Source organism: Trachemys scripta, chromosome 3 (assembly GCF_013100865.1).
Source record: "Trachemys scripta elegans isolate TJP31775 chromosome 3, CAS_Tse_1.0, whole genome shotgun sequence".
NCBI classification, from domain to species: domain Eukaryota; kingdom Metazoa; phylum Chordata; order Testudines; family Emydidae; genus Trachemys; species Trachemys scripta.
In genome coordinates this window covers 2,663,162-2,675,377 of record NC_048300.1, presented here as the reverse complement: position 1 = coordinate 2,675,377, position 12,216 = coordinate 2,663,162, and the positions used below count along the sequence as shown (strand labels likewise).

At 51.9% G+C, this 12,216-nt stretch overlaps 1 protein-coding gene across 2 annotated transcripts in view; it reads left to right on the top strand.

The window, feature by feature from the left end:
* SYNDIG1 (synapse differentiation inducing 1) overlaps positions 1–12,216 on the top strand; it is a 93,393-nt gene that overhangs the window by 6,661 nt on the left and 74,516 nt on the right. For both annotated transcript variants that reach the window (XM_034763942.1, XM_034763943.1), the window contains exon 2: positions 9,316–9,863. In XM_034763942.1, coding sequence (XP_034619833.1) covers positions 9,399–9,863 — 465 coding nt within the window. In that variant the 5' untranslated portion in view covers positions 9,316–9,398. The remainder of the gene's footprint in view (positions 1–9,315; positions 9,864–12,216) is intronic.

Below are 12,216 nucleotides of genomic sequence, written 5' to 3'. Positions count from 1 at the left end.
CCTTGCAAACTTAGCAGCACCAGCTGCCGCTGTTGCAATGTGGTTTGATTGTTAAGAGGCAGAGCGTAAAGCTTGCAAGCTGGAGTCTTGAGACTGAGGTAGGGCACTCCCTTCTCTTCTGGGCATATTGTCTCTGTAGTGCTCCCCTCTATCAGACCCAGGGCTGGGCCATACCACAGGGAAAAGCCAGGGGTAGCGATGCTGGACTGATTCCGCCCCTGTTTAATGGAGTTCTAAGTTGTTTAGACACAGGTCTTACTGCACCTTTCAATGGGGCTGCATGCGTGAGGATCCTCGGCTGGCATCCCTCTAGTCCGTGCCCGGGCTGTTCTGCTCTGCACGTGCTCAGGTTGGGGAAGGACAGACTGCAAGTGGGACACGCATCACTGTTGCCCAAACTGAATAGGGGAGGCAGGTTGATCTTGTGTGTGAGACGATGGACAGGGCCGCGGGTGAGATGGGCTCTGACTCTGGGTGACCCTTTCTCCCACCCATTGTCCATTTAGACTGCCAGCTCTTTCCGACAGCGACTGGCCCTAGGTATGGGTCTGTTGCGGGCCTAGCACATGGGACCCGATGGCAGTTGGGCCCCTAGGTTTTACTGCCCTACAAATACTAATAAAATCAAGGCAAAACACAGCGGTTCAGCCTGAATTTCCGAACAGGTAGCGGCTATGAAAAGCCAACTGTGCGCTCGTAAGCAACCCCGCTGTCCCCTTGGGAGCGCTGGGGTAAGACGCGCTTTGCATTCACAAGCCAAAAGCTGTTTGGCCTCATCGGCTCCATTTATCAGCCTCGCAGAGCCAGGCCCCGTGTGGTCAGTGAGAGGCCTGTGCCTCACAATAGAATCATAGAATATCAGGGTTGGAAGGGACCTCAAGAGGTCATCTAGTCCAACCCCCTGCTCAAAGCAGGACCTAATCCCAACTAAATCATCCCAGCCAGGGCTTTGTCAAGCCTGACCTTAAAAACCTCTAAGGAAGGAGATTCCACCACCTCCCTAGGTAACCCATTCCAGTGCTTCACCACCCTCCTAGTGAAATAGTGTTTCCTAATATCCAACCTGGACCTCCCCCACTGCAACATGAGACCATTGCTCCTTGTTCTGTCATCTGCCACCACTGAGAACAGCCGAGCTCCATCCTCTTTGGAACCCCCCTTCAGGTAGTTGAAGGCTGCTATCAAATCCCCCTTCACTCTTCTCTTCTGCAGACAAAACAATCCCAGTTCCCTCAGCCTCTCCTCGTAAGTCATGTGCTCCAGATTCCTAATCATTTTTGTTGCCCTCTGCTGGACTCTTTCCAATTTTTCCACATCCTTCTTGTAGTGTGGGGCCCAAAACTGGACACAGTACTCCAGATGAGGCCTCACCAATGTCGAATAAAGAGGAACGACCACGTTCCTCGATCTGCTGGCAATGCTCCTACTTATACAGCCCAAAATGCTGTTCGCCTTCTTGGCGACAAGAGCACACTGTTGACTCATATCCAGCTTCTCGTCCACTGTGACCCCTAGGTCATTTTCTGCAGAACTGCTGCCTAGCCACTCGGTCCCTATCTGTAACAGTGCATGGGATTCTTCCGTCCTAAGTGCAGGACTCTGCACTTGTCCTTGTTGAACCTCATCAGGTTTTTTTTGGCCCAATCCTCTAATTTGTCTAGGTCCCTCTGTATCCGATCCCTACCCTCTAGTGTATCTACCATGCCTCCTAGTTTAGTGTCATCTGCAAACTTGTTGAGAGTGCAGTCCACACCATCCTCCAGATCATTAATAAAGTTATTAAACAAAACCATGCCCTGGACTGGCCGGGGGCTGCAGGTTCGGATGAGGGACGCTGCCAGATGTGTGTGGGGAGGTTGCTCAGCCTGGGCTATTTACTTCAATTAGCCTGTCCGCTCTCTTCTTAGCATAGCGCAGCGTGTCCCAGGCGGCACGGGACCGGGACTCATCACCCCATTTGCTCCGCTGGCTGGGTCAGTAGCTTCCCCGGGCCGGGTACTGACGGGGAGGGCGATGTGATCGCTGAGCCTCCCTCCACCTCCATCCTCAATGGGCAGAAGAGACTCGCTCGGAAGGGCAGTGTTAATTACCGGTGCAGAGCTCGTAACAGTGACTTGCTGAAGCTTCGCTAGGGGTCCAGGGAACGACCGTTCGTTCTCCAGGCTGGGAATGGACAGGAAGAATCTCCTGCAGGTAGCTCTCTTGTCAGCCAAACTATTCTTCACTACAGCTTGGCCTGGGAACTTGGGCAAGGAGCGTTTTCGGCCCTGCGAGTGAGCCGTGAGTATGTGATGCTAGCCTACGAGCTGGGCAGCGAACTCCCCTGAGGAGCGGGGCGTGGGGGAGGGAAGCTCTATCGATCAGAGGAGCCAATGTCAATAATAAATTAGTTGCAGTGCTCGTGTACTGCTGTTGGCTTCCATTCTCCCGAGTGAATGCAATTCTACATCCGGAGCCTGAGCCCCAGAGTAGCAATACTGAAATTAATGGGGCCAGATCCCCAACTGGTGTAAATCAGCATAGGGGCATTGAAGTCACCCCTCAGGCAGCTAGAGGGGTCGCTAAGGGTCCCTGGATGGCAGTGGAGTTGTACCGGTATACGCCGGCCGGACCGTACATGTGTTTCTAACGGCACACGCCTCACGAAATCAAGCACCTCAAACTGCCCCCAGCTTTAGCATCCGACCAAAGTTAGAACTTCACCAAACTGTTATTGAGCATTAGAAGTCCCGGCAAGGCTCAGCCCCACCTGTCAGTAGCCCAGCGACCTGCCCCACAGCGGATCCAAGCTGACCATCCCGGCTTGATTCTGCGCTCTTGTGCCATCAGAAGAAGCTGCGAGTCCTGCATGGGGAGCGTGCTCTGTGCAAAAAGGGCAAGTGGCCCATGTTCACAACCCCCCTAGCTCAGGGAGGGTCTGCTCCTGCTCCTGTCAGGCTCGGTGGAGAGTTTAGCATTGATTTCATAGGGAGCAGGGAAGGCCACAGGAGGAGTGCTGCGGTGAAACACGTCCAACTGTTGTCTCCTGAAGGAGGATCAGCTGGTCTCATGGGGAGACAGAATAAAGGGGCAAATAAAGAGATCTTCAGAGCTCTGACATCCCGGCGGGATGCTGCTGCGTGGGGTCAGGGCTGCGAGGATCTGAATGGAAAGCGATATGTTTGTAACAAGGGAATGAGCTCTTGTTGTTGTTTATATTGTAGCAGCAGGGAGAGGCCAGCCAGGGCTCGGCATTGTGCTAGGCGTGCGGACACTGAGGAAATGACCGTCCCTGGCCCAACGAGTGAGAATTTTAAATCTCTCCCTGACCTGCCGTTCGGCAGAAGTCAGTCTGGTAACTCCAGGTGACACATCCGGCTGAAATAAAAGCCACTTTGCAGCACACACGGTGGCAGTGTTAAAGCCCAAGTGAAGGCCCAGTGCAGACGCTTCTTATTTCATACCCAAGCACTCCCCTTAGCTTTGCATTTTGACCCTTAGTTCCATCCCGGCTGGGACCCCGATTCATTTCTGCGCGTTTCAGAAGCGAACTCTGATTCTAGTTTTAAAGAGGAAACTCGGCTTTCATCGGAGAGGTGCAGCAACGACTAACAGCAGCGTTCCCATCCCCAACGCAGCGATGTCCTGCTGGAGGACCCAGCTTTCAAAAGGTTGGCAAATGAAACCCATTGTGCCCCTTGCCGAAAGTGTGGGTAGCCTGGGCTGAGGTTGGTAATCGGATACATCTTCCACTTTCTTAGGGCTTGCCTACACGAATTGTACCGCTGTCGTTTTACCAGTCTAATGACCCGTGTGACACTCTTACTCCAGAATAAGAGAGCCTTTTTCCAGTTGAGTTTATATTGCTTTCAAAGTGACATCAGCTAAACTGGAAAGAGGCTCTCTTATGTTGGAAGAAGCTTGCCCACATGGGGAGATATGCCAGTATAACTATCTCGGTACAATTAAGCCACTGAATTTCCCCATATAGATGAGCCCTCACATGCTCTCTGAGCCATGAAATAGTTAATGTAACGTAATCACTAAGACCCATTGAAATCAGTGGTGCAGTTCATGCTTCTGAGCAAGATTGTTTCTGGCTCTCTGCAAACTCAGGCAGACACCTGCATTGGTTACATTCAGGCTACGTTTTCAAGGCTTTTTTCACAACCACAACAGCTAGAGACTTGCTTTTTTTGTAAATGAAAGCTGAGTTTCTGGAGAACAGTTGAGAGGCCTATTGTGTTGCTCTAGCTGGTTCTTCAGGTGCACTTCATATTCTGGGGAACACTATCCTAATAGATTAATACCCCCCAAGAACTAAATCAATATAGAAGTTTATTTATTGTGGTGAGGGTTTTCAGAAGTGCTCAGCATTGGCTGAGTTCTGCCCCCAGTGAAATCCATGGTAAAACTCCCGTCAACTTCAGCGGGAGGAGGGTTAGGCCAACAATGAGTGCTTCTGAAAATCACATCCTTAAAACAGATCATTTACAGATGAAAAAGTCAAAAATCTTGAAAATGTTCATTCAAAAACCCATTTTTTTTCAGTTAAAATGTTTTGTTTCAATAATTTTCAAATGTTTTGACTTTTTTTTTTCACTCATTAGCTTAAATTTCTAAACGAAAAGTCACCGCGAACCAGAAACCTGGCATTTTTGTTTTGAACAAAACGAAGTATTTCAACAATTTAGTAACTTTTTTTTCAACATCGTTTAGAATCTGGAGATCTGTGCAAACTGGCCCTGTATCATCAAAACCAAAATTGTTTGTGAATCAGCATTTTTTGATGAAAAAGCAATTTGAGAAAAAAAATTCCCAACCAGCTGTATGAACAGGCTGAGAATTTTCATAATTTCACATAAGGCTCTTTTGAACAATGGACTAATATGGCGTGGGGGCTAGACCTGATAGCCAGACTCCGACTTCACAAAGTGACACACACACACAGGCACAGCTAAGAAAATTGTCTGTAACTCTGTTGGCACATGCATAGCAGGAAGGGCGAGTACCATGGTTGGTGCTTTATCTTTGCTTCAAAATGCTTGTCCTCATATGCCTCTGAAGTATGTCTGGTTTCACTCTGGTAAACCTATGGCTCAGAAATACAAAGGACTTGTGAGGGCTTGGAATCAGACTGTCTGCTGAGGGTTCATCCTTGCTGCTTTACTGCTGAGAAATGTATCGATAACTCTGAGTCCCTCGGTATCTATTGACCTTGTTTTCTACTGCACAACAAAATTTGTTGGCATTCAAGTTGGTCATTGATTAAAGCTTAGTGGCTCGCAGCTCGGGAATTTCCCCTCAAAAGAAATCAGTGACACCTTTTATTATTTTGCTGTCGCTGTATTCAAATAAAGAGAGGAAAGCATCTCACCCAGTCTATGCTCAGAACATTGGGACAGTGCCTGTTAGGGGTGGTGTGTGGTTAAGCAGTTACAGATTATGGCACAAGGGATCAGCAGTTTTCCTAGCGTGTACGGCGTATCCTGATTGACCATCCAGTGACGTTTTCTGAGATATGTGAGATGCAGGATTCCTTGAGAATCACCTCTGAATTAGGGGAATGCATTAGCCCTATTACTATAGGAATGCTGAGTGGAAATACAGTTCATTTTCTCATCCTTGCAGTAATTTCAGACAGATTTCAGAGTGGACCAACTAGATGATCCTTCCTGTTTAAGAAAATGCCTGTTGGTTTAGGATCGTAATTCAAGTGGGTGGCCACCAGCCAGTTAATCATTAGCCCTGCCCTGGGCGTGTTGAAATCAATGGCAAAATGTTCTTGGGAGAGTGGCGCCTTAAGAAATGTATGTGTTACTTCACCTTTAAGGTCTGGAACTTCTGGTGTGGCATTCCTAGATGGAGACCGAACTTGGCCTCTGGGCTACACTTAAATGAGATCAGCCTGGGTACGCCATTCAGGGCTGTGAAAAATCTCATGCTGTAAGCCACGTAGTTAGGTCAACCTAACCCAGGAGGTGGACACGGCTCGGTTGATGGCAGAATTCTTCTGTTGACCTAGCTACTGCCTCTGAGAGGTGGATGAACGATGTTGATGGAAACACCCCTTTGGTCGAGGTAGGAAGTGTTGACGTTATGGTGCTCTAACGCCATTGCTGTGCTGCCGTAGTGTAGACATACTCTCCATGATCACCATAGCAACTAGAGCGGCCATTGTTTGCTTTTTTTTTTTCTCTCAAATCACCTACGTGACTGAAACAACGAGGAGTCCGGGGGCACCTTAAAGACTAACAGATAGTTAGTTTTTAAGGTACCCCGGACTCCTCGTTGTTTTTGTGGCTACAGACTAACACAGCTACCCCTCTGCTAAGTGACTGAGGAGTCTAAGTCCCAAGATTTAGGCACTTACAGCCAAAATCCCATTGGCTTTCTATGAGATGTAGGCGCCAAAGTGCCTAAGTCACATTTGAAAATGTCACTTGGCTCCTAAGTCACTTAAGTCCATATTTCAATTGACTCAAGGGGCGATAGGTGCCTAAATGCCTTTAAAAAATCTGAATCTGGCCCTTAGGCACTTAGGAAAACGTTGCTCTGTGTTCCCCAGCCCCACACCTCTTTTCTCCCCTGGGATGGGAGAAGAATTGGAGGCTGGCTTTCATTTCCAAAAGTGCCAAGTGATTTTTGGCTGTCTCAATTGTGGAGTGGCCAGCTTAAGACCCGTGAAGGGCTCTAGTTTTCAGAAAGTTCTGAACACCCTGCCTCTGTTAGGGCCCTTTGTGCTGCTTCAAGTTGGGTCCTCAGACTCACTGGTCACTGGAAATTTAGGCCGCTTGGTGCCCTGCCAGATTCTCCGGTCCCACTGCTTCTCTGAGCACTCCCTAGCCATGTGTGGACAGGGCCCTGGAAGCTGCTGTCCCTACGGTCATGGAGGCAGGATTAGCCTGGATGCTTTCCCGAGGATAATGCCACTGATCTCGCCATTGCCGTAAGTGGCCCAACTCTCCACCGCTTTGTGCCCCCACTCACAGCTGTGCGGAGCAAATCCAGTGAGTGTTGAACGCTCTGCCAGATGAGATGGCGAGCATTTTACTCCCACTTGTGCTGTTGTAAATAACAACCCAGGATGAGACGCCGACTCCTGGAGCTGGGTGTTATCTGGCCAATATTAGCACCTACAGCAAGCAGGCAGGGAATTTGACAGCTGAACTTGAAGGCAGAGATAAGGGTGGCTTGAAATTGCTTTTTCCCAAGTGCTACTGACACAGACAAGACTTTCTTTGTTAGGCGGTGTGACTTCCCGCAGTTCTGTCAGATTGTGGGGTGCACATAGCAATGTGACACGGGCTCAGGGACCCTGCACGGTGGGAGGATCCCAGAGCTCAGCCTGCTGCCAGAATGTCTACACTGCAATTAAACTGCATCGCGACCCGAGCCAGCGGGCACGGGCTGGCTGCAGGTGTCGAATGGCAGTGTAGACACACCCTTTGTGAAGTGAAAGCCAGGGCTGCCTGAAACGCAAACCCATATTCCATCCATATACAGCAGCCTCCTTAGATGAGGAATTGTTTGGAGGTGGGTGAAAAAATAACTGCTAGCGTGCAGGTCTCAATGGAAATATTAACACACAAACCCACACTATAGATTTGCGGTGATCTCTGGAAGAACTGAGTCCCATTAGCTCCTTGGGGCAGATGTAATCCCTTGCGCTCAGGCGGTATTGTTCAGTCAGTTTGAAGGGAAACTGCCCCCCCGGCCTTCCCCTTTTCCTCAGACCAAAAGGCTGAAATTTCAACAGATAATGCGCCCCTGCCAGGAACCGAGAGCTCGGCAAGGATCCATTTGCCGTCAGGTCTGGGCAAGCACAATGGATGCTTTCATTTTGCCTTGCTTGTGGACTTGTGTTTCTGACTGTGGCGAGTGCACACCAGGACAGGAGATTCTCCATCCAGCGATTGTGTGGTCGACGTGCGAGTGGAGTGAAAAGCACTCACCATGCAACCGCTGCGTGAAACATTCTGGGTGATGGGCCCCAGCCAGGCAGTGGGCACAGACCCTGCCTTTCACATCCCTGCCTGTCGCGCCGCACGCCGCCACGTTCCCTGCTGTTTCTCTTGGAACCTGATGTCTTGGCTCCATCAGCAGCGTGGGAGGACCCGAATCAACCTGTATGTTGTGCATGTCCTACTTGGCACACAGGGATTGCCACACTGGTCCATCTGGCCCCTTATCCTGTCTCTGATGGCCGTCAGCACCAGCGGTTTCAGAGAGAGGCACAAGAAACCCTGCGTCATGGCTCTGTCCCTCTAATGGCGGTTCAATATGAGAGGTTACAAGCCTGCTACTGGCTGTGAGCTAACAGGCCTGGTGGCTTTGGCTCAAGCCAAGTGGTAGCTGCTGTTGCTTTTCGGTCAAGGGTTCGGTCCCCTCAGATGATCCACCCCTTGGTGTCATTGATAGGTGATGACCCATAGGGAGCTTTGAACTCCTCTGAAGCTCAGGGCAGCTTACGGGGCCAGGGGGAGCACGCGATCCCTCCTAGCAAAGCCTCTCTCACTGGCCCTGCGCCTGGCTGAAGCGTGTAGAAAGGGGCGGTGAGTCTTCAACACTCTGTGCGATCAGGGCAGGCCAGCTTCCAAGATGTGTGTTTTCTTCCCGTTCTTTGTTCATTTGACAGGGGAAGCTCCTGGGCTTTTGTGCCATGAGTGTGGAATATCTCCTGAGGGTCAGTGCTCAGCTGAAATCCTCCTTTTGGCATGGCACAGCCTAGTGCGAAAGCGTAAACCCGAGGCCGGCTTGGGCGTTCCCTCTTGTTCACTGTGTTAAACTACAGGGGTTCTCAGACTTCATTGCACTGCGACCCCCTTCTGACAACAAAAACTACTACCCGACCCCGGGCGGGGGGCCCAAAGCCCCACTGCCCCAGGTGGGGGGGGAGGTCAAAGGCAAAGGTCAAGGGCTTCAGCCCCAGGCAGGGGCCTGTAACCCGAGCCCCATCGCCCAGGGCTGAAGCCCTTGAGCTTTGGCTTTGGCCCTGGGCAGTGGGGTTCGGGCTTCAGCCCCGGGCGCCAGCAAGTCTAAGCCAGCCCTGGCGACCCCATTAGAACGGGGTCCTGACCCACAGTTGAGAACCCCTGCGTTAAAGTCTTGCTTTAAAAGGACTCGGTTAGAAAAGGCCTGGGAAGTCCCCACTCCTGCTAGCTGTGGTGTGCACTTGGGGCTCTGGGTGGGCTGGGCGATCTCTCTGCGTGGAGCGGCTGGCAGGATCGGGGCCTACATTGCTTCAGTCGTTACACCTGCTATCAGATGTCGGATGCAGATTTGGGAGGTCCTGATATTTAATTTTCATGTTAGTATTTATTTCACCCCCCTCAGGAAAATGGGAGCCATTACTCCAGTTTGACCAGTGTTTCCGAGTGACCAGCTAAGATCCCTGTGGGAGGAAGGCGAAGAACAACATGGATGGGCTCCTAGAACAGACCAGTGTGTTAATGCACAGTAAAATCGCTGAAGCTGGGAAAAAGAATGGCTTAATTAACACCAGGAACTTACTGGCGGAGAACAGAGATGGCCTGGTCTCCGTGTACCCAGCCCCACAGTACCAGAGCCACATCGTGGGGAACCTCGCTGCTCAAAGCAGGAGCGACCCGGTGCAGCAGCTGCTGGACCCCAATACGCTCCAACAGACCGTGGGGTCCCACTACCGCCCCAACATCATCCTCTACTCGGAGAACGTGCTGCGCTCCTGGGGGGAGAGTGTGAGCGCTGAGTGCTGTGAGACCACCTTCATCGAGGACCGCTCCCCCACTAAGGACAGCCTGGAGTACCCCGACAGCAAGTTCATCGACCTCTCTGCTGACGACATCAAAATCCACACCCTCTCCTATGACGTGGAGGAAGACGAGGATTTCCAGGAGCTGGAGGTCAGATATTGCATGTTGCCTGATCGGCGGGGGATGGGGGGGCGTTATTTCGAATGGTGTGGGAGGGGCATGATGCTCATTTTGAGGACTGGTGTGGCCCCGATCCGGCAAGGCATTTGAGCACACGCAGGACTGTGACTCGAAGGGTGAAACCTCCAGCCCCATTGAGGCCACAGGCAAAATTCACATTGACTTCAGTGGGGCCAGAATTTCACCCGTTCGCTTCAGTAGGGAGCCTCACAGGCTTACAATGGTGCACATGCTTTGCTGGGCTGTGGCCTGGGTCGTCTTGCCTGTATCTAGCTACCCCTAATTGCCCTAAGAAGCGTGTCCACATAAGATGTTACTGTATTAACAGCCCTGAACCCAACAAAGTTCTAACTACGTTGGTTGGTGCAGATGTTCCAAGTGAAGGTGAGTCCATAGCCTCACATGGTCCAAATAGAACCTAAGAGGCTAAATATTTCTTTATGTTGTTCCCTGGCCAGGGGATTTCTCCATTCAAAAAGGGCCGGATGGGAAGAGTTTGCAAGCTTCCGTTTTCCCAAGGGCTAGCATTACCCTTTGATTGGCTCAGAGACATGCAATAAAAGGCAGGAATGGTTTTTTCTTTGCTGTTTCTGTACCGATAGGGCAGGGAAAGGGGAATTCTTCACGGCCAGTTTAGTGGCCGCCATGCCGTCTCGGCTACCAACTGCACGCGAGAGACGTTGTCCTAGCAAGGTGTGCCAGAGGAGTTTCTGTAAGAACCCTGTCCGGCGGCGTTTGCCAGTCAGCTCTGGGGGCTGGGCTTTTAGGAGAACAGATTGAGCAGCTGTCCCCTTCCAAGCCAGCTCTTCCACGTGGGGTTTGATGTCGATAATTACAGTGGGTGTTTAATTGCATGATGCTGTTGTTGACACATCTGGCCCTAACTCCTGCTCCGAGAGCCCTTCCCTTTAGTTGAACTCAAACCAGCCAGGCCTCCTGAGGCCACCTGGAATTTCAGTGAGAGCATGGTGCGAGCGGCAGACTGCCCCTGGAGCCGACGTGCTGTGGGGATCAGTGGAGGGCCTGTGTGCACGCTGAATGGGCTTCTCCCTCTTGCACAGGGTTCTGTGGTTTTTAACAACAAAATATACAAAAGGAGCCCAGTCCAAACGTGCCCTGCTGTGGTCCGAGGGGCTCTTCCTGCTAGGTCTAATGGCTGTTCGTTTGGGTCTGGGGAGGCGTTGTTCTGTAAAACCGGAGGCGCTTTCCCCCTTTGCTTTCAGAGGAGGTAGGCGAGACGCCCTCTTTCCCCTCCTATCGCTGTAGGGAGCAGCATTGGCTGGTGGCTCAGGCAACCTGCGTCCTGCTCCCACGTCTGCCCCCGACCTTCAATATGACCTTGCAGCATTCTGTGCCCTGGTTAGATCGCACAGCCTCTGGAGCCAGGCGTGTCTCACGCTATGCGCACGGACAGCGCCTGGCACAACCCAGCCCCCATCTCAGTTGGGGGCTCCAGCTGCTACTGTTCTACCACAAAGAAAATTCTGCTGGGGGGGGGGGGGGCTGGGCTAATTGCTGTATTAGGACAAGTGCTCCAAGCAGCCATGGGACGTCCTCACCTTGGGTCCTGGGTAGAGTTCGGGTCCTGATCTCATTCGAGGCCACTAGCACTGCTGTACTACGGCAAACACACAGCAATTGTCCCCCTGCCCCAAACAGGGACCCCGTCTCTCCACATTGTGTGTGGGGGTCTGTTGTCTTGGTGCTGAGTGGGCACTGGGGCTGTGGTAAGCGCTTGAACCTGGGCTGAGATGATGGCGCGTGTGTGTGTGTGGGGGGGGAGTAGCTCCGTGCATGATCCCGCTAGCAAAGACACAGGGTTAGGCCCGTGCCAGGCCTGCAGCCTCACTGAGCTCACAGGCGGCTGGCTTGAAGCCAGAAGAGCGCTGCGTTAGCGCGGCTGGCTCTGCAGAATTGGCAGCCGCCGGTGGAAGCTGAACCTTTGTGCCAAGCCAGCTCTGATAGCAATCGCAACACCCTGCGCTGCTTAAGAGAGCCCCTGTCACAGAGCAGGGGCCCTGCTGACGGAAAGGGGATAGCAGGGGTCAGCATGAATGGGCTGCCTCGACCCACTGCGCCCGGATCAACCTGTTCATTGGGCCCCCCAGTGCAGTAGCAACTGCTCACCTCAGAATCGACAGTGAAGGGAACCTCCCAGCACCCCGTGAGAGAGCAAAGTGTTCCCGGCCTGAGACACAGAGAGGTTACGGCCCAGGCTCTCCAAAGGAGCTGGGTCCCTAGCTCCCAGTGAGTTCAATGGGACTCAGATGTCTCAGTAGCTTGGAGGGTAGGAGCCCCAGGTCAGAGTCTATGGCAGGCCCAG